A 19,421-nucleotide genomic window follows, 5' to 3' on the forward strand; every position below is an offset into this window, starting at 1 on the left:
ATAAATGGTTCCATTTATGGAAACAAATAGATACAATGTTTCAACCGCTGTATGGAGTGAATGTCACAGAACTGTCAGAAATAGCCTATTTCTGACAGTTCTGTGACATTCACTCCATACAGCGGTTTCAACAGCATTCACTCCATACAGCGGTTGAAACATTGTATCTATTTGTTTCCATAAATGGAAACAAATAGATACAATGTTTCAACCGCTGTATGGAGTGAATGTCACAGAACTGTCAGAAATAGCGGAGCTCTGCAGATACACTTAGCGGAGCTCTGCAGATACACTTTTTGCCGGCTTGGAATTATTCTTATTTTCATCCTACTTCTTCTTCTTCTTCTTCTTCATCCTCATCCTCTTCTTCTTCTTCTGAGGATGAGGATGAAGAAGAAGAAGAAGAAGAAGTAGGATGAAAATAAGAATAATTCCAAGACGGCAAAAAGTGTATCTGCAGAGCTCCTCTAAGTGTATCTGCAGAATAGAGGAGCTCTGCAGATACACTTTTTGCCGGCTTGGAATTATTCTTATTTTCATCCTACTTCTTCTTCTTCTTCATCCTCATCCTCAGAAGAAGAAGAAGAGGATGAGGATGAGGAAGAAGAAGAAGAAGAAGAAGTAGGATGAAAATAGGAAGAATTCCAAGCCGGCAAAAAGTGTATCTGCAGAGCTCCTCTATTCTGCAGATACACTTAGAGGAGCTCTGCAGATACACTTTTTGCCGGCTTGGAATTATTCTTATTTTCATCCTACTTCTTCTTCTTCATCCTCATCCTCTTCTTCTTCTTCTTCTGAGGATGAGGATGAAGAAGAAGAAGAAGAAGTAGGATGAAAATAAGATTAATTCCAAGCCGGCAAAAAGTGTATCTGCAGAGCTCCTCTAAGTGTATCTGCAGAATAGAGGAGCTCTGCAGATACACTTTTTGCCGGCTTGGAATTATTCTTATTTTCATCCTACTTCTTCTTCTTCATCCTCATCCTCAGAAGAAGAAGAAGAGGATGAGGATGAAGAGGCAGAAGAAGAAGAAGAAGAAGTAGGATGAAAATAAGAATAATTCCAAACCGGCAAAAAGTGTATCTGCAGAGTTCCTCTATTTCTGACAGTTCTCTGACAGCTCCTTCACATGTACAGCGGTTGAAACATCTGTTTCCGAATAAAAACATCTGTATCCTAAATGGAAACAAATAGATACAATGTTTCAACCGCTGTACATGTGAAGGAACTGTCAGAGAACTGTCAGAAATAGCAGAGCTCTCTGCAGGGACACTTTTGCCGGCTGATCGGGAAAAATCCGATTCGCACACCCGAAGTAGGCAAATATTCGGATTCGATGCGAATCGAATTTTTCCTGAAATTCGTATCGAATTCCACTTCGCCTGGTTCGATTCGCTCATCTCTATATATATCATTAAATGTAAAACATTTTGTTTTGTCTTCAATAGTTTTGTTTATTCTATTTTCCTGCAGGGAAATAACAAATACACAAAATGTAAAAAAAAATTTTTCCTTTGCCATGGTTTGTACCAGAAAATTATAGTATCATTATAAACAGTGACTGGTTTGATGGCATATAACATATATACTGCAGTACCACAAAGTTTAATTCCTCATTTGTTGACAGTTACATCCTGGTATTTGAGTAAGCTGTCTAGGTCTCACACATGCTGCTTTTAGGATTCATTGAGCCACAGCAGCAGCATAAGGACCCTGAAGTGATACAACCCAGTGTCTGAACTACATTTAATCTGTCATGGGCTGTACTCCAAAGAGAGATAGCTATTTTATGCTGAGGACCGTGTTAATTTCGTTGACAAAAATATGTTCGTCATAATTTTTGTTAGCAGCACATTTTCAGTGATGAAAACTAAACGAAACTCAATTTGAATTTTTGTCAATTGATGAAAACTATCAGAAAAAACATTTAAATTTTGTCAAAGTATGAAAACGGAACAAAAATGCGAGGGAGGGACGTTTCTTGTAATTATTATACAGTACAGTATTTATACAGCGCCAAAGGGTTTGCTCAGTGCTGTACAGTAGCAAGGGGGACAGAACATGAGACAAGACAGTAACAATACACTACACGAGGGGTTCGAGGGCCCTGCTCTTTCTAGCTTACAATCTAGGAGGGAGGGTAAGGTGGTACAGGAGGAGATGAAACTTGTTCTACTTATAAAGATGTTATATAATGGCTAAATCTGTGTCTGTGTAGTTTGTTCAAACCTTAATACCATAAATAATAATCTGTTATTAGATTTTAACTGCAGGAGTACATAATGAATTTGGAAATTGTAGAGAAATACTTAAATAATGCATTACAATTTAACTAAACCCATTAGATTTTAGTCAAATAAAATGTAGATTTTAGTCAACTAAAATGTACTGGAGATATTAGTCAACTAAAATACAACTAAATCTAAAACAATTCAGATGACTAAAATATGACTAAAACTAAAATGGCATTTTAGTCAAAAGACTATGACTAAAACTAAATCAAACTTTGATGTCAACATTTACACTGGCTGAGGGTGGCATTTGTTTTCCCTTTTAATTTCAATTGTTAGAGTAGTAGTAGTAGGTAGTAAATTAACTTGGTATAGTACAATATATAAATATACAAATATCTCAAAAGCATCAAAGGTCAGAATTTACAGCTTAGGTACCAAGAGTAATTTTGACTTACCTGTAAATTCCATATCTTGGAGTACTGTACAGAAAACAGGCAAAGTAATCCTAGACCCCAAGTTATAGGCTCATACCTTCAGGTGACTGGATTATGGTAAAGCTTTTGAGGACACACCCCCTGGGCACCTCCACTATAACCCTACCCCACGCTGTGAATCCTCAGTTTTTTACATTTGGAATTTTCTGACATATCAGAGTGAAGCTGTTTAGGTGAAGGGCCTCTTCCCCTTGATCCAAGTGGTGGCGGCTGAGGGAGTCCCCCTTCCAGTTATCCACTCCTAGGATGTGGCCCATGAGATAGCTGGTTAGTGAGTTTCTGTCCTTGAGATTATCTGGTTTGCTTTCTTCACGGCTGCAGGACTGCTAGTGCCCCTTTGGATGTTGATGTAAGCCACGGCCATGGCATTTTCTGACTGCACCCTCAAAAGGAGGAGAGGGTCCAGTGTTACAGAGTCATCCAAGCTGTTCTGAGCTCTAGGATGTTTATGGGAAGCTTGGCTTTCATATGTGACCATGTTCCCTGGACTGTGAGGGACTGGAATATTTCTCTCCAGTCTGAAAAACAAACATCTATTGTTATCACTTTCCAGTGGTTGGGAAGGAAAATCTTCCCTATTTTTAAGGCTATGCTTGAGATCCACCATATTAGGGAGTTCCTTGCTTGGCTGGACTGGAACATGGATAGGTCGAGAGAAAGAGTATGCTTGTTCCAAATCGGCAAAATGTTGTGTTGGAGAGATCTTCAATGTATTGGGTAAATGGTACATCTTCGAAGGAGTCTACCAAGAAGTCTAAAATTCTAATAGAGAATCTCATTGTGGGATGTCTCCTTGATTTCAGTTCTTAAGTGTGGACCCTGTGAGAATGAATTTTCTTTTCTGGAAGGAAAACCTTCACTTGAGAAGTGTATTTCATGCTTAGAGAAGGCTGGAGAGCAATTTTTTTTAAATGGATCACCCATTCAGGAGCCTGGAGCATCTGAATTGTTCTGTGGATGTTTGCTGACAACTGGAAGAGAGTCCTTAAGGAAACGGTTGTCTCGATGACTTGTGACCTGGATGCCCTGAGTTCTGAGAAGGGCAAAGAGAGGTGCTAGGACTTTGTGCATACTTTGTAAGCAGAGGAAAGGCCAAAAGGCAGTGCCACATACTGAAAGTGATTGAAACTGCAAAGCACAGAAAGTGCTGATGAGGTGGATCAATGGGAATATGCAGGTAGGCATCTTGGATGTCTACGGATGCCATGTATTAGCTCTGCCTCAATTACCGACTTTTCAGAATCCATGCAAAATTTTTAATTTGAAGGTATTTGTTAGGGAATGTTAAGTGCAGAATAGAATGAATAATTCTATTGGGATTTGGTACCGAGAACATATACATTACATATTACATATAGTTACATAGTTAGTCTGACTGAAAAAAGACAAAAGTCCATCTAGATCAACCAAAAAAAAGAAAATTATAATTCTATACCCACAGTTGATCCAGAGTAAGGCCAAAAAAAACCCAGCAAGCATGATCCAATTTGTTCCTGCAGAGAAAAAATTCCATCTGGACCCCCCCCCCCCTCCCTCCAAGAGGCAGATATTCCCTGGATCAACTTTACCTATAAATGTACAGGTTTGAAAAAAAAATCATTTGAACCTGTCTTGTCCAGGTACAGGCACACCTACTTCCTGCAGCAATAGATGGTTCTGGGAATTTTGCAAATCTGACTGTCCTTGAACAGTCTTTGGTTTATTTGAAAGAAGAAAGTGATGAAAGTGTAGAGTTTTGAACTGTGTTTTGTACCCACTTGACACCACTGACTGAACTTGGAAATCTGAGACCCAGAGATAGACAAAATATAACAGATGTGCCCCCACTCTTAGGAGTAAAGGTGTCCCTAAGTAAGGAAGAATGTTTTGGGAAGGACTTGCTGGGTTTTGTCACCCATGTTATGTGCCAAAAAGAAAGGATAAACTTAGGTTTGGAAGTTGAAGCCAGGTAGAGGCTCCTGAGGAGGAGGGTTTGGGGATCTTCCACTGTGAAAATAAAACCTTTCCTCCTATGACAGCTTTTATGAATTGGTCAAGTGCCTCCCTAAATAGGCATATTCCTTGAAAAGGCATACATGTGAGGAATCTTTTACAAGCGGCTTCAGATGTCCATGCTTCTAGCCACAAGAGTGCAACACGTGAATGGAAATTAGAGCTATTTTGGAAATTTGATTCATGACATGTTCTGGGAGATTCACAAAAAAAAGCAAAGCAGAAGTCAATTGCTGCAATTGCTCTGTTAAAGCACAATCCTGGAAAAGGGGCTCATGTTGGTTGTTCATTATCCTAGTCCAGCTAACTGCAGTTTGACATACTGAAATTCCAAGTTAGAAAGAAATGTGGGTTTCTGGCGCAAGACTACTTTATACTTGTGAAGAATGAGGAATTTCTCCTTAAAGGAGCTGGGTTCAAAAGGTGGCCTCTGCTGGGCAGAGAGAACCAAATGAAGGTCAGCACAGTATGCTATAATGGATGTTTGATGTGAGAAACCTTGAATAAAGGGATATACCAGAAAAAATAAGGCCAGAGGTTATTGGAAAATAATGGACAAGGCCAAAACCTGTCTCTTTATAGAGTACTTAAGGTCAAGCTATGGTCAAGTCTGATTGCCAGAATACCAGAATGAGAAGCACAGAGTAATCTCTGGGGTTGAATTGCCTGTGTTCATACCAGGCAAAAGGATTTCCAGGTAAAATAGCAGAACTTTCTGGAAGTGGCTTTTTTTTCTTTTAACAACGTAGAAATACCAGAATCAGAGACCCCTGTGTGCCTGAAGACCTGGGCTTCAACAACCGTGCACTTACAGCCACAGAATGGGTATTGGGGTAAAACAGGGCCCTGAGTATCATTTGTGACCTGTTTGGATGAGGTCAGGGGTCATATCCTGGAAGTCTGAGTATTTTTGTGTACCAGATTCTTCTAGACTGATTTGGTGCAATAAGAATTACACTTTGTTTCTCTTGCTCTATTTTGCAGAGTAGTCAAGGCAGAATTCGCACTGGAGGAATGTATAATTTAGCCTGAAATCAGTTCAGGAAATTATAAGTGCATCTGATTCCAGTGCTAGAAGATCTTTGGCCCTGGCCAAAAACAGAGCTAACTTGTTGAACCTGAAGGTCAGAATATCCACATCTGGAGTCTCCCATCTCTGACATATATTGAAAATGTGGTTAAAGGGCTATTCCCCTTGGTCCGGGCAGTAACGATGGAGGTAATCCGCTTTCCAATTGTCCACTCCTGGGATGTGAACAGCAGAGCACACTGGACTGTGTTTTTCTGTCCAGGAGATGATCAGGCTTGCTTTCTTCAAGGCTGCCTGACTCCTGGTAGATGATGTATTCCACAGCAGTGGTTTTGTCTGTTTGTACACTGATCAGATGTGTCTGAAGAGAAGGGAGTCAAGGGATGCAGAGCTATTGCTTGGAGCTCCAGGATGTTGATGGGAAGCTTGACCCAGAACTGTAAGAGACTGGAACACTCCTTACTTAGACAGGCTGGCATATGTTGCTATCACTTTCCAATGATATGGAAGAAGGGACTTCCACATTGTCAAGATTGGGTTGGAAATCCACCAGGTTAGGGAGTTACTTGCTTGGCTGGATAGAAGCATAGGGAGGTTGAGAGAAGGAGCGTACTTGAATCATGCCAACAAGATGTTGTGTTGAAGAGGCCTTGAATGGAATTGGGCAAATGGAACAGCCTACAGGCTACTATACCTTTCATGGAGAATCAACCGGAGGGATGTCTCTTTGACCTTAAGACTCAACCATGGGATCTGAGATTTACTAGTTTCTTTTCTATAAAAAAGACCTATGCTTGGGTTGGGTCTAGAATGAGGCCCAAGTATCCTGTAAGCTGGTTGGTATTAGTGACAAGACATTCAAACCAGAATCCTCTAGTACTTCAGCCCCCATACCATGTTCAGAAAAGGCTTAAGAGACAATTTGCAAACCCCAATATAGTGTGGCCACAAAAATCTGTTGTAATTAAAATTCTCCCAGGTTGGAAAGCACCTTACAACTCCTCCTGGTTCCCAGCACCATAGGGGAAGTGGAACAGGTAACCTTAAACCTCCTCTCCAGCTCAATGAAATCAGCAGCTCATACAGGGAGATGAAACAAAAGAGATAAATCCCGTAGTGTAAATTCCAAAAGTAAAAGTGCTGGGAGACAGGAGTATTTGCAAGGTGCTTTCCAACCTGGGATATGTTTGATTTTTGTGACCACTCTATATTGGGGGTTGCAAACACTGGCGGCTTCTGATTTGGATGTCATGGCACCTATACCAACCAGGGGACTTTTGTCTTAAGTGTTTTATCACTGTTACCAAAGGACTACTACTTAAGTGTTAAATCACTGTTACCAATTTTTTGCATGGACTTCTTGTGTTCTCTGCAAATTTTTGTGTGTCACTGATAATTAGTGGTATGTGCACTTTATTGCATTTGTGTTGCACTTTATTACACTAGCCTGCACATTGAGTGTGTTTGCATGCTAATATACCTGTTATATACAGTACCTATTACATACATTTTAGGTTTGTCTATACTCTTTTCACATTTATGCTGAAGTTTTAATTTGTAGTGCTGCACTTCGTGTTTTCAATGTTTACATACTTGGTATCAGAGTATTGTGTCAGCTGCTAGAAAGTTTTTTTTAAAAGAAAGAAGAGGTATATTACCTTAGGGCACTTGAAATAAAATGGAGGACTTACAAAGTGGGGTATGGTTATAAAGAAACACCCAGGGCGCATTACCTCAAGAGCTTTTTCCAATCACCTAAATGTACTATTCTATAACCCAGAGTCTATGAATATCAAGCCTGTGTTCTGTACTGTACAAATAAGAAAATGTGTTTTATGTATTTTGTAATAAAAATGTGATTTTACTATTTAGTTGTACATTAGATCTTTACAATAAAACCTTCTTGTTTCTGAGATATTCACTTGAAAGTGTTAATTTGATCCTAAACTAAAACCTTTACTGTCATGTATAACTGATGTATGAAAATACTATTGTAACGGACCGCCTGACAGCACCTCTATCAGTCCCCCGGTAGAGCCTCCCCAGAGTGCGGAGTCTAAGCACCGGAGCACTTTTTCACCAGGGCCCCTGATGGTGGGGATGGACTTGGAGCGGTCCGGTACCAGGTCGCAACTACCAGGTATCTCCAACAGGGGTAGAGGAGTCTGACAGGGGCTCCAGAGAGCTAGGAGTCTGATGTAAGGGAGCCTAGTGATCCCTGCGGGGTGGGTGGATGGATGAGCTAAATCAGAGTCATGCAGGCCGGGTCGGTAACTAGCGGATCGGTTAGGTACAAAACGGTAGGCAAAGGATAGTCGGGTCACACGCAGGGTCAATACCAGGAGGTCAGATCTAAACGGGAACATCCAGGAGCAGAGTCAGGCAAGCCAAGGGGTCAGGACGGGAGAAGGCAACAAGGTCAAAACAATCCAGATCAGAAGTACTCACACACAGGTAACAGGATACAAAGACCATTCGGCAACAAGTGTCTGTGCAGGGCTAGTTTAAATAGCCCGCCCTGCACCTGACAGGCATAGCCTGGGTCCCAGTGCCTGCCTAGTACTGTCTAGACGACGGGTGCGCCTGGGTCCTAGTGCCCTGCCACCTATACGTCTCGGCAGACACCTACGCATGTGTAGACCCATGCGTAGCGATGGTTCCTGACAACTATCTTGCCTTAGAAGTTATAAATGTAAGGCAAAGAATGGCCATTTATGGTTCCACATACTTATTTTCCTATACAAATGGTGTAATACATCTCTGGAACACGTCCCCCCTTTATAATGTTTAAATGGAAGGGACTGAAAGCAACATTTGAGATTTCTATTCTTCAATAATGGCAGATATACTGTACAGTACAAGTCAGGTGGTATGTGCATCTCCACAGCCAATTATTACTTCATCGAATTGCCTAAATTTTATAGGACATACTGTAGACAAAACTGCTAATAACCTGATTAGCTGTCAGTAGCATTGTAGAATGTTTTTAAATTGCAGCTATTTCCTGGCCTATAAGCCTGGATGGCTTCAGGGTGTGCAGAAACCTTAACAGATATCCCTTATTGGGGGAAGGATCAATGCATTATTACTCATCTTTCTAACTGTATTAAAAAAAAATACAGGATGTCTGGGTGACTGGAGACATGGCTGCAACATGCAGTAAAGATGAGGGGAGGACTGACAACTCGTGGGGCCCCGGGCAATTGGGGAATAGGGGATCATGAAGCCCCTGTGTCTTTGCCCAAAAAAGCCTATGAAAAAGGTACCAGGGGCATCTCATGGGGTCCCCTACTGACCCCGGGCCCTCGGGCAGTGCCAAGTTTCCAATGGCCAGTCCACCCCTGGTAAAGATACAGCAATGATTTCACATTGGAGACACATTTTAAAAAAACATGGCATAAGCATGTCTGTGTACGATTTGGGACATGCTTTGAAAAAGCATTAGTGTGGGGAGTTATCTGGAACTGGATCATTAAAAAATATACCAATATATTGGAAACGTTCTGTATGATCTTCTTTCACTAAGGAGTTGTATATTTGCAATGAGTGTGCATCTGTGGAGCATGTGGTGGAACACTTTTTTTTAGTGATTTAGGAAGAAGGTGGAAGAAAGTTTAAGGAGCACAAATATCATTTACACAGTGTGCTGCATACTGCATTTATAGATCTGGACTTGTGTTTTGGAAACTTTATGGGCTTATTTAATATTCTTGTCACATGGATGTAAATGTTTGAAGTGCCTTTCTCATTATATTTGTTTTTTGTACACATCTTTCTAACTATTTAGGTTATACAGTATAAAACAAGATGGCTGACTATGTACAGTGATATTTTGCAAACAAATTGACACTATTTTGCTTCTTACGCTATACTCAAATGGGTGGGCATGTTGTTTGTGTATGCATTCATCTTTATACAGCACCACTGGATTCCCAAGACAAGAAGAGAACAATTCTACTCACTATCAAATGGCCACAGTTACAAGGCATTCTGCTATTACTGCTGTTTTTGCCAGACATACATGGAGATGCCATTGAATTGGGTTGCTCCCCACAGGATGTTGTTGAATGGAAAGAATAAAATGATAACAGATAAGATAAAGGCTGAGTTCAAAAGCATCAGGGAAGGAGTCTGCATGGGTAGAAGGTAGCTCACCTTTACATCAGTGCACAAGGGACTGTCTTTTTTTACCTGTGGAAATAGCTATGCTAGTATGGAGTTCTTTATGAAAATGATTTGCACAATGGGTTCATATTTTTTCTTTAATATCTTCAGAATATTTCCATTTTCTGGAAGCGGTAAGATTGCCCTATTGTTTGTTCATTACATGTCATTTCAGCATGACTCCCCAGAGTCTCGGTTACTGTTGTTTATGGACATTGCCTGTTTATTTAGGACAAGAATATGGCTCCTTTGAGTAACATACTATGTAGGTTTGAGAGGAGTTATGCATTGTGTTCCCAGGAGTTTTTAAACACAAGTAGAATTTTGAAGAGTACAAAATTTCAATTACATTTCAATTACTCCTATGTGAGAAAATCTTTTATCTTGTTCTGAGAGGTAATGTAAGGTACATTAAAACCTACATAAATCATTCTTGGTTTATTATATTGCCCATCTTAAACTAAGCTGTAATGCATACTAGCTTTGGTGCATAGGCTCTGTTATAGTTATCACCATAAACTGAAGAGGCTTTTCAACCTGTTGCCATAAACATACCAGATAAGTAAAATCTTTATCATTTTCTTCCCATATCATCCTTATTATGCATAGTCATATGCAGTTATACAGTAACTGTATTTGCATATTTAACTAAGTTTTCTAAGTATTTTGCTAAGTTTTATGTTTTTACTCATTTTCTTTTTCTCTCTCTTTTTATATATATATATATATATATAAACTGTGTATATACAGGGGTTTGATTAAAAAAAATGGAAACACTACATGATTCGCAGGTGTGAAAGTGACATTTTCCTGTTGAAAACGGAAGTGATGTAACATTCTTTTGCTTCCACTGTGTGATGAGACACCTAGCTAATAGGTGGAAAGCCTATTAAGAAAACAACTGCTGCAAAAGTGACTGCAGAGCTCAATTTCAGTCCCATGAAGACTGAGATTGAGCTCTGCAGTCATTTTGCAGCAGTTGTTTTCTTATTCCGGGTCACAATCCTGCGTAATGTCCTTTTGTCTCTTTCAGTCAGCTGGCCATGTTGACTGAGCTTATTCTCAGATGACGTTTTGCCAGAAATTGTATATCCCGTCATAACCTTTTATACTGTACCTTGCGACATGGCAAATAGATTGCCAACTTCAGTCACAGAGGCACCAGCTAAGCGGGCACCAGCAATTCTGCAGCTCTGACATGATTCCGAATTACTAGCAGCACACACAGTGAATGACGAAAGTGAGGCTTTCCAGCTAGGTGCCTCTTTACACCGCAGAAGCAAAAGAATGTTACATCACTTCCGCTTTCAACTCAAAATATGTCACTTTCACACCTGCAAATCATATAGTGTTTCCATTTTTTGGTGTGTGTATATATATATATGTAGAGAGAGAGAGAGAAAGAACATCTTACATTTAAGGTAACATCTTTCAAAATATTTAACCTCCTTGGAGGTATGATTATTTCAGATTTTTAGTGCTGAAAGCGGTACCATTTGTTTGCATGGAAATATGTATTTTTTTAATTGTAGGCCTGTAATTTTTAGGAAAAACTCACTGAAATCTGTCTGAACAAGAGTCTAGTAAACATCCCGGGTATGATAAAATTTGAAACACAAAATCATAAATTATAATTTAATAAATAATCAGAAAAATAATATAAAAATAATAAAAAATTTAATTCAATAATGTAATCAAACCAAAAACACTGAAATTTGAAATATAGCGCCAAGTTCGCACATCGCTGAGCTCAGTCGCAAAATCGTTTTCAGTGTCTGATGACGAATTTCCCCCACGAATCATTATCACTCAATTCTGCAAGTGGTTCTGATTTACTATCGCTGTTCTCTAGCTGATCTAAACCGCTTTTGACCTAAAGGGACACTTTTTGGATGCCATGGACATTTCTCAGTTTCCAGGCAGAAAGAACAGACAAAATGCAGGCAGGGCGCCGGACAAAGCACTCGGGACAAAATGTATGTGAAATTGGTTGAGACAGCAATGTTTTACTATGTAAAATGTAAAAAAAAAAAAAAATGACATTTTTTAAAATTTTTAAATTTCCCGCTGCCGCCGCGGCGCCCGTACGTCCCGACGTCACAGGGACAGGACACAGAAGTAAGATGCCGGCATCGGCCGGAGGAGATGGCCGGGGACGCTGCAGGGGACACATCGTGGGAGCGCAGGGTACGGTAAGTGAAGAACAAATGCCGGAGCAGTGCTGCATGGTATTCCCGAGTGTAGCTCGGCGTTACCGCTCTTGGTACTGAAATGTTACCCCGAGCTACACTCGGGAATATCGCTAAGGAGGTTAAAGGTCAATCAACCCCAGGCTGATTTTCCAACTACAGATGGAATTGACAGGCGAAATCATGGATTCTTCTGTATTCCTGTCACTCAGCACTGGAATTCTATTTTGTTCTTCCCTTGACCAGCTTGTTTGGCCCTTCACTCAACCTCATCATGCTATGTAGATCTTATCTGACAATTTTGACGTACATGGTATAAAAGTAATTATCCCAAATGAGCAATTTTACCCACCATAAGGCTCAATTTACTAAAGCATAACACACTGTAATTTCATTACTGTGTTTTTTTCTCATTTTAACAATCAAAAGTTATTTTTTGGATAAGCATGAATCAGCTAATTTTTTTTTAACCCAGTATTGTATAATGCCTGAGAAAGAAACCTAAGCTGTTTTGAAAGCTTGCACTTTTATGTGAGCCAATATAGTACCTCATTCTAAACTTTTTGCAAATTCTGAACTGCCAAATGGACAATGCTATGAACAAAAGATACAAATTTGGATGTATTGTATATTGCCTAAACCTTTTGAATTTTGATAATTTATAGGGAATGATGTGCTCTCCTCGCTAATCATTGCTTTAGGGTGGACACAAGGGGACTAAAAAGCTAAAAAACTCATCATGACCTCAGTTTCAATTAAATACATGTCTTCCTTTACATTGGATGGATTCACTGCTCCGTTTCCTTTTCATAGATTCTGACTGACTTTTTATGGTGTATGGCTGCCTCTTTTGTAGGCGCAATCCTCTGTTGCTTATTTTCCGCGTTAGTGTTCTCCACTCTTGCTAGGTTTCTTCATCCACCTGTGTGCTTTTCCTATTACAGTGCTCTCAACAAACATTATATTTTCCTCTTCTGGCATCCATCTCTGCTACTGCTCTCATTCATTCCACACATTGCAAGTATACTGCTTTGGAATCAGGATAGTCAAGAGGATGACAAATAGGTGGTGGGCTACCATAGATACCTAAAGGCTGCTGGGAGCTCTGTTTATTTTATTATTATTTTTATGATACATAGGAAAATGTTTGTTTTTTTAAACTTACAATTGCACTATTTTTACTCATAATATAATGTTTATATTATAGCAATAAACTACCTTTTACACCAGTTGTATCCTGGAAAAACTTTACAGGTTCTTCTTTTTCAACAGAGTAAGTTGATCGCAAAGGTGCACTTTTCTGTTTCATTACAGAACAAACAGGTGATTTGGAAGATAATCTGGCAGAACCAAATGGCTGTTTCTGATTTCCAGGCTCTGGAAGCCTAAAGTATTAAAATGAATATAATAATATAAAATTAAGTATAACATTTTATAACACATTTTAACCAGAAGATAAACAATCTAGTGTTAAACCGTAGAGTCTACTAATAAAGGTTTTTCTACAGGGAATTTGACAGTGAATCTTTTATAACAATTCAAGCACATTGCCTGGCATTTCATACCCACATTATTTTTAATTGAGTGAATGTGCACCAAGCAAATGTAGACATCCTGCAAATGTCACAGTGAACTGTCAAAACGTCTTTTAACCTGGCAAGCAAATTTACCAGCTGGAGCTCTCCGTAGTGCTGAAACTGTGTTTTACAGCTTCAGCACCAAGTAGGTTAAAGTGATACTAAACCCAGCACCCTGCATTCACTATATCTCGTCTCCCACAGTACACAGAACATGGAAATGCAATTATTTTAGTAAATATAAACTGATAAATACCTTTTCTTATCTGCAGTTAAAGCAGTCTTGTGACTTCAGCAGAGCACTGGTTAAAGCTTGTAGGAGGAGTTTTCTTTCTGCTCTAGGAGGATGTGAAACCCTTGACCCTCTGTCTGGTCAGTGCTGATTGCCCCTGTGCTGATCACATGCACTCTCCCAAGAAAAAAAAAACCTCTCTAGCAATACACACCAAACTGAGCATGTGCATGTGATTACTGGTTCAGTCTGTATCAGGTGGTCATTTCAACAAGAGGAGGGGCAGAGAATAAAGGATCACACAACCTTTTTAGACAATGCAGAGGATTATCCCTTTGGTTCCACAGTGAGTATAACAAGCATGCTTTACTGCATACACAGACTGATTTTACTGTTGCAGGTTTAATAACACTTTAACAACAACAAAATACATCCCATCCTCAATGGGCAAGAATCATCCTGCACTCCAGACATGCCTGCTTGTATTCCCATGGCAATAGTACAGTGGGTGTGCAGCCCTCTTCCATAATCATACCAGCCAGCTTGTCCTCAGTATTGCGTAGGTACTTCAAGGCCAGTTCCACAAGAATAGGAGAAACTCTCCCAAAGCATCACAGGCGGCAATGAGGTGGCTGGAATGAGGCAGTGTCCACGCCCCAATAAGCTAATTCTATATTCAGGTATTAACATACAGTACAGTAAATAGCAGGTTACACCACTGCTATTTTGTATATTAGTCCCAATATGAATAATGACGTGCCCATATGTGAACATATTAGTAAAATTGAAACATTAAAAAATTACACTTTTTTCACTACAGTTCACCAGGGAGGTGGGGCAACTTACTTGTCCCCCATGGGGGCAAGTAAGTGGTAATAAGCTACCTCTTGCCAACAATGGTGCACCTCTCAATGTACCCCCCAATGTTGAAGAGCCAGCAGGCTTGTATGAACATGGCAGGGGGCAGAACACTGCTTCTTGCCATGGAAATTCCCAACCAGTATGCCTAGCATGCCAGACTGGTTCTAATTGTTTTCATTATACTGTACTTTCATTTTTAAAAAATTATAAGTTCTGAATCTGTGTTAAAAGTACAGGGTCAACACTCTATAGGCAATTGGTGTATTTTTCTAATTATAAAATGCATGCATTTGACAATGTCTCTGGTGAATTGCATTTCAGTAAATGTCAAATGGATGTAGCACCCTGCCCTAGTAAGGCTAAATTTAATTTTTGGCTTCACTGTACTCAATGGAGTGGTGATCTGTTTTTTGGTCTGGTCAGGTTTTTCTTAAGTCAGTGGTTGATTGTTCCTGTTTGCCCCTGGAAGAAGAAGAATCAGCCACTGAAGTTATGAATATTTATCTGCCAATCCCTGGGGAGTGAAGATTAATGTTTGGGAGGTGTGCCCAAAGTATTCTTGTCCAGTGGCTGATGCCTCTAGGATGCAGCCTGTGTACTAGCTGTTTGGACCTCAGCATGTGCTTGGCTGAGGGCTTGAAGAAAATGTGATTGAGAGACATTTGAGCATATCACCTATGGAGGTCTGGAGCACTACATGAATGTTTTCCCATTAAAAAGTAGGAAGAATGTTAGAGAAAATAACTTTCTAATGCAAGAACAAATGTTTCCAAATATCAGTGAATGCTTTATATGCTGGACAAATGCTGGGTGAATATACATGGAACTGTGCTTAACCTCCCTAGCGGTCTGATTATGTCCATATTTCTGTGCTCAAAGCGGTACTTTTTCTTGCATGGAAATGTACTTTTTTTATTGTAGGTCTGTAATTTTTAGGAATAACTCACTGAAATCTGTCTGAACAAGAGTCTAGTAAACATCCCGGGTATGATAAAATTTAAAAACACAAAATCATAAATTATAATTTAATAAATAATCATAAAAAATAATATTATAATAATAATGCATTTAATTCAATAATGTAATCAAACCAAAAACACTGAAATTTGAAATATAGCGCCAAGTTCGCACATCACTGAGCAAAGTCGCAAAATTGTTTTCAGTGTCTGATGATGAATTTCCCCACAAATCATTATCACTCAATTCTGCAAGTAGTTCTAATTTACTATCGCTGTTCACTAGCTGGTCTAAAACCGCTTTTGACCTAAAGAGATGCATTTTGGACGCCATTGATGTTTCTCAGTTTCCAGGCAAAAAGAACAGTAAAAATGCAGGCAGGGTACAGGACAAAACACTAGGGACAAAATGTATGTGAAATGGTTTGATACAGTAATGTTTTACTATGTGATTTTAGTGTATTTAGTGAATGTCACTTTTTGTCATTTTCAAATTTCCCACCAGTTCCGTCCCCCGTACGTCCCGACATCGCAGGGGACGGAACCCAGAAGACAGATGCCAGCATCCGCCGGAGGACATTACCGGGGACACTGCAGGAGGGACATCGCGGGAGCGCAGGGCAAGGTAAGAGAAAAACATATCCCGGAGCAGTGCCGCATGGTAAGCCCGAGTGTAGCTTGGGGTTACCGCTTTTGGTACTGAAACTTTACCCCGAGCTACACTCGGGAATACTGCCAGGGAGGTTAATGTTGAACACTGCAGGTTACACTGCAGAAGCTTGTATTGTGGGGTGTGGTCACATTTATGCAGACACAATATGTAATTGTTAGTATAAATAAATCCATTGCTAAGGACAACTTGTTGATAAGTGGGGAAAATAATTATTTGATCCCCTGCAGATTTTTTAAGTTTCCTAACTTACAAAAAAATGAAGGGCCTATAAATTTTATCATAGGTGTATTTTAAATAATAGGGACAGAATATCAATCAAAAATCCAGAAAAAACACATGATACAAATGTTATAAATTGAGTTGCAGTTCAGTGAGTAAAATACTGTAAGTATTTGAACCCCTACCAACTAACAATAATTCTGGCTCCCACAGACTGGTTATGTGCTCATGTGATAAATAGATTAGTCCTGTCAATTTAAGAAGGTGCTCTTAATATTGTGTGTAAAACAGACACCTGTCCACAGAATCTCATTCTTCCTCACCATCATGGGAAAGACCAAAGAGCTGTCAAAGAACATTAGGGACAAGATTGTAGACCTGCACAAGGATGGAATGGGCTACAAGACCATCAGCAAGAAGCTTGGAGAGAAGGAGAGAACTGTTGTAGTAATTATTCACAAATAGAAGAAAAACAAAATAACCATCAATTGCCCTCAGTCTGGAGCTCTATGCAAGATTTTGCCTCAGAAATGGCATGTGAAAAGTGAAGGGTGAGCCCAGAACTACACAGGAGGAGTTTGTGATTGATCTCAAGGCAGTTGGGACCACAGTCCCCAATAAACCATTGGCAACACAATACACCACCATTGATTGAAATCCTGCAGCACCTGCAAAGTCCTCCTCTTCAAGAAGGCACATGTACAGGCCCATCTGAAGTTTGCCAATGAACATCTAAATGATTCAGAGAAGGATTGAGAGAGTGCTGTGGTCAGATGAGACCAAAATTGAGCTCTTTGGCATTAACTCGACTCTCCGTGTTTGCAGGAAGAAAAATGCTGACTATGACCCTAAACACACCATCCCTACAGTCAAGCACGGAGGTTGAAACATTATGCTTTGGGGCTGTTTCTCTGATAAAGGTACAGTGGGGATCGAAAGTTTGGGCACCCCAGCTAAAAATTTGTATTAATGTGCATAAAGAAGTCAAGGAAAGATGGAAAAATCTCCAAAAGGCATCAAATTACAGATTAGACATTCTTATAATATGTCAACAAAAGTTAGATTTAATTTCCATCATTTACACTTTCAAAATAACAGAAAACAAACAAATGGCGTCTGCAAAAGTTTGGGCACCCTGCAGAGTTCATATCTTGTACTGCCCCCTTTGGCAAGTATCACAGCTTGTAAACGCTTTTTGTAGCCAGCCAAGAGTCTTTCAATTCTTGTTTGAGGTATCTTTGCCCATTCTTCCTTACAAAAGTCTTCCAGTTCTTTGAGATTTCTGGGCTGTCTGTCACGCACTGCTCTTTCAAGGTCTATCCATAGATTTTCAATTATGTTGAGATCAGGAGATTGTGAAGGCCATGGCAAAACCTTCAGTTTACGCCTCTTGATGTAATCCCCCGTGGATTTCGAGGTGAGTTTAGGATCATTATCCATTTGTAGAAGCCATCCTCTCTTTAACTTCAGCTTTTTCACAGATGGCATCAAGTTACCATCCAAAATTTGCTGAAATTTTATTGAATCCATTTTTCCTTCTACTCGTGAGATGTTCCCTGTGCCACTGGCTGCAACACAACCCCAAAGCATGATTGATCCAACCCCATGCTTAACAGTTGGACAGAGGTTCTTTTCATTAAATTCTGTGCCCCTTCTTCTCCAAACGTACCTTTGCTCATTCCGGCCAAAAAGTTCAATTTTAACCTCATCGGTCCACAGAACTTGTTTCCAAAATGCATCAGGCTTGTCTATATGTTCATTTGCAAAGTTCAAACGATGATTTTTGTGGTGAGGACGTAGAAGAGGTTTTCTTCTGATGACTCTTCCATGAAGACCATATTTGTACAAGTATCTCTTTATAGTGAAATAGTGTACCACAACTCCAGTGTCTGCCAGATCTTTCTGGAGGGATCGTGCAGTCAAACGTGGGTTTTGACTTGTTTTTCTCACAATCCTGCGAGCTGTTCTGTCTGATATTTTTCTTGGTCTTCCAGATGTTGCTTTAACTTCCACTGTTCCTGATGACTGCCATTTCTTAATTACATTCCGAACAGAGGATATTGACATCTGAAAACGCTTTGCTATCTTCTTATAGCCTTCTCCAGCTTTGTGAGCGTCAACTATTTTCAGTTTCAGTTTTCTAGACAACTGCTTAGAAGAACCCATGGTGCTGATTGTTGGGGCAAGGTCAGATGAGTCTGGGCATTTAAAATCTTTGAGATTGACATCACCTGGTCTTCCCAGACGATGACTGAGAACAATCCATGACACTGGCAGGTCTCAGCTTTGCAAAGGGGGCAGTGCATGCTATAAATTCTGCAGGGTGCCCAAACTTTTGCAGACGCCATTTTTTTGTTTTCTGTTATTTTGAAAGTGTAAATGATGGAAATAAAATCGAACTTTTGTTGACATATTATAAGAATGTCTAATCTGTAATTTGATGTCTTTTGGAGATTTTTCCATCTTTCCTTGGTTTCTTTATGCACATTAATACAAATGTTTAGCTGGGGTGCCCAAACTTTCGATCCCCACTGTACAAGTCGACTTTGCCGCATTGAATGGCCAATGGATGGGACCATGTATTGTAAAATCTTGGATGAGAACCTCCTTCTCTCAGCCAGAACACTGAAGATGGGTCATGGATGGGTCTTCCAGCATGACAATGACCCAAAACATACCAACAAAGCAAAAAAGAAGTGGCTCAAGAAGAAGTACATTAAGGTCATTGAGTGGCCTAGCCAGCCTCCAGATCTTAATCATATAGAAAATGTATGGTGGGAGCTGAAACTTTGAGTTGCCAAG

The 19,421-nt window shown here is 39.9% G+C and overlaps 1 protein-coding gene across 1 annotated transcript in view; it reads right to left on the reverse strand.

Annotated features, from left to right (window-relative positions):
- ZBBX (zinc finger B-box domain containing) overlaps positions 1–19,421 on the reverse strand; it is a 317,177-nt gene that overhangs the window by 106,812 nt on the left and 190,944 nt on the right. The window contains exon 14 of the mRNA XM_089675461.1: positions 13,320–13,486. Within this exon, the coding sequence (XP_089531587.1) occupies positions 13,320–13,486 (167 nt within the window). The remainder of the gene's footprint in view (positions 1–13,319; positions 13,487–19,421) is intronic.

Source organism: Staurois parvus, unplaced genomic scaffold, assembly GCF_062004578.1.
Source record: "Staurois parvus isolate SC_StPar_1 unplaced genomic scaffold, SC_StPar_1.0 ptg000155l, whole genome shotgun sequence".
NCBI lineage: Eukaryota > Metazoa > Chordata > Amphibia > Anura > Ranidae > Staurois > Staurois parvus.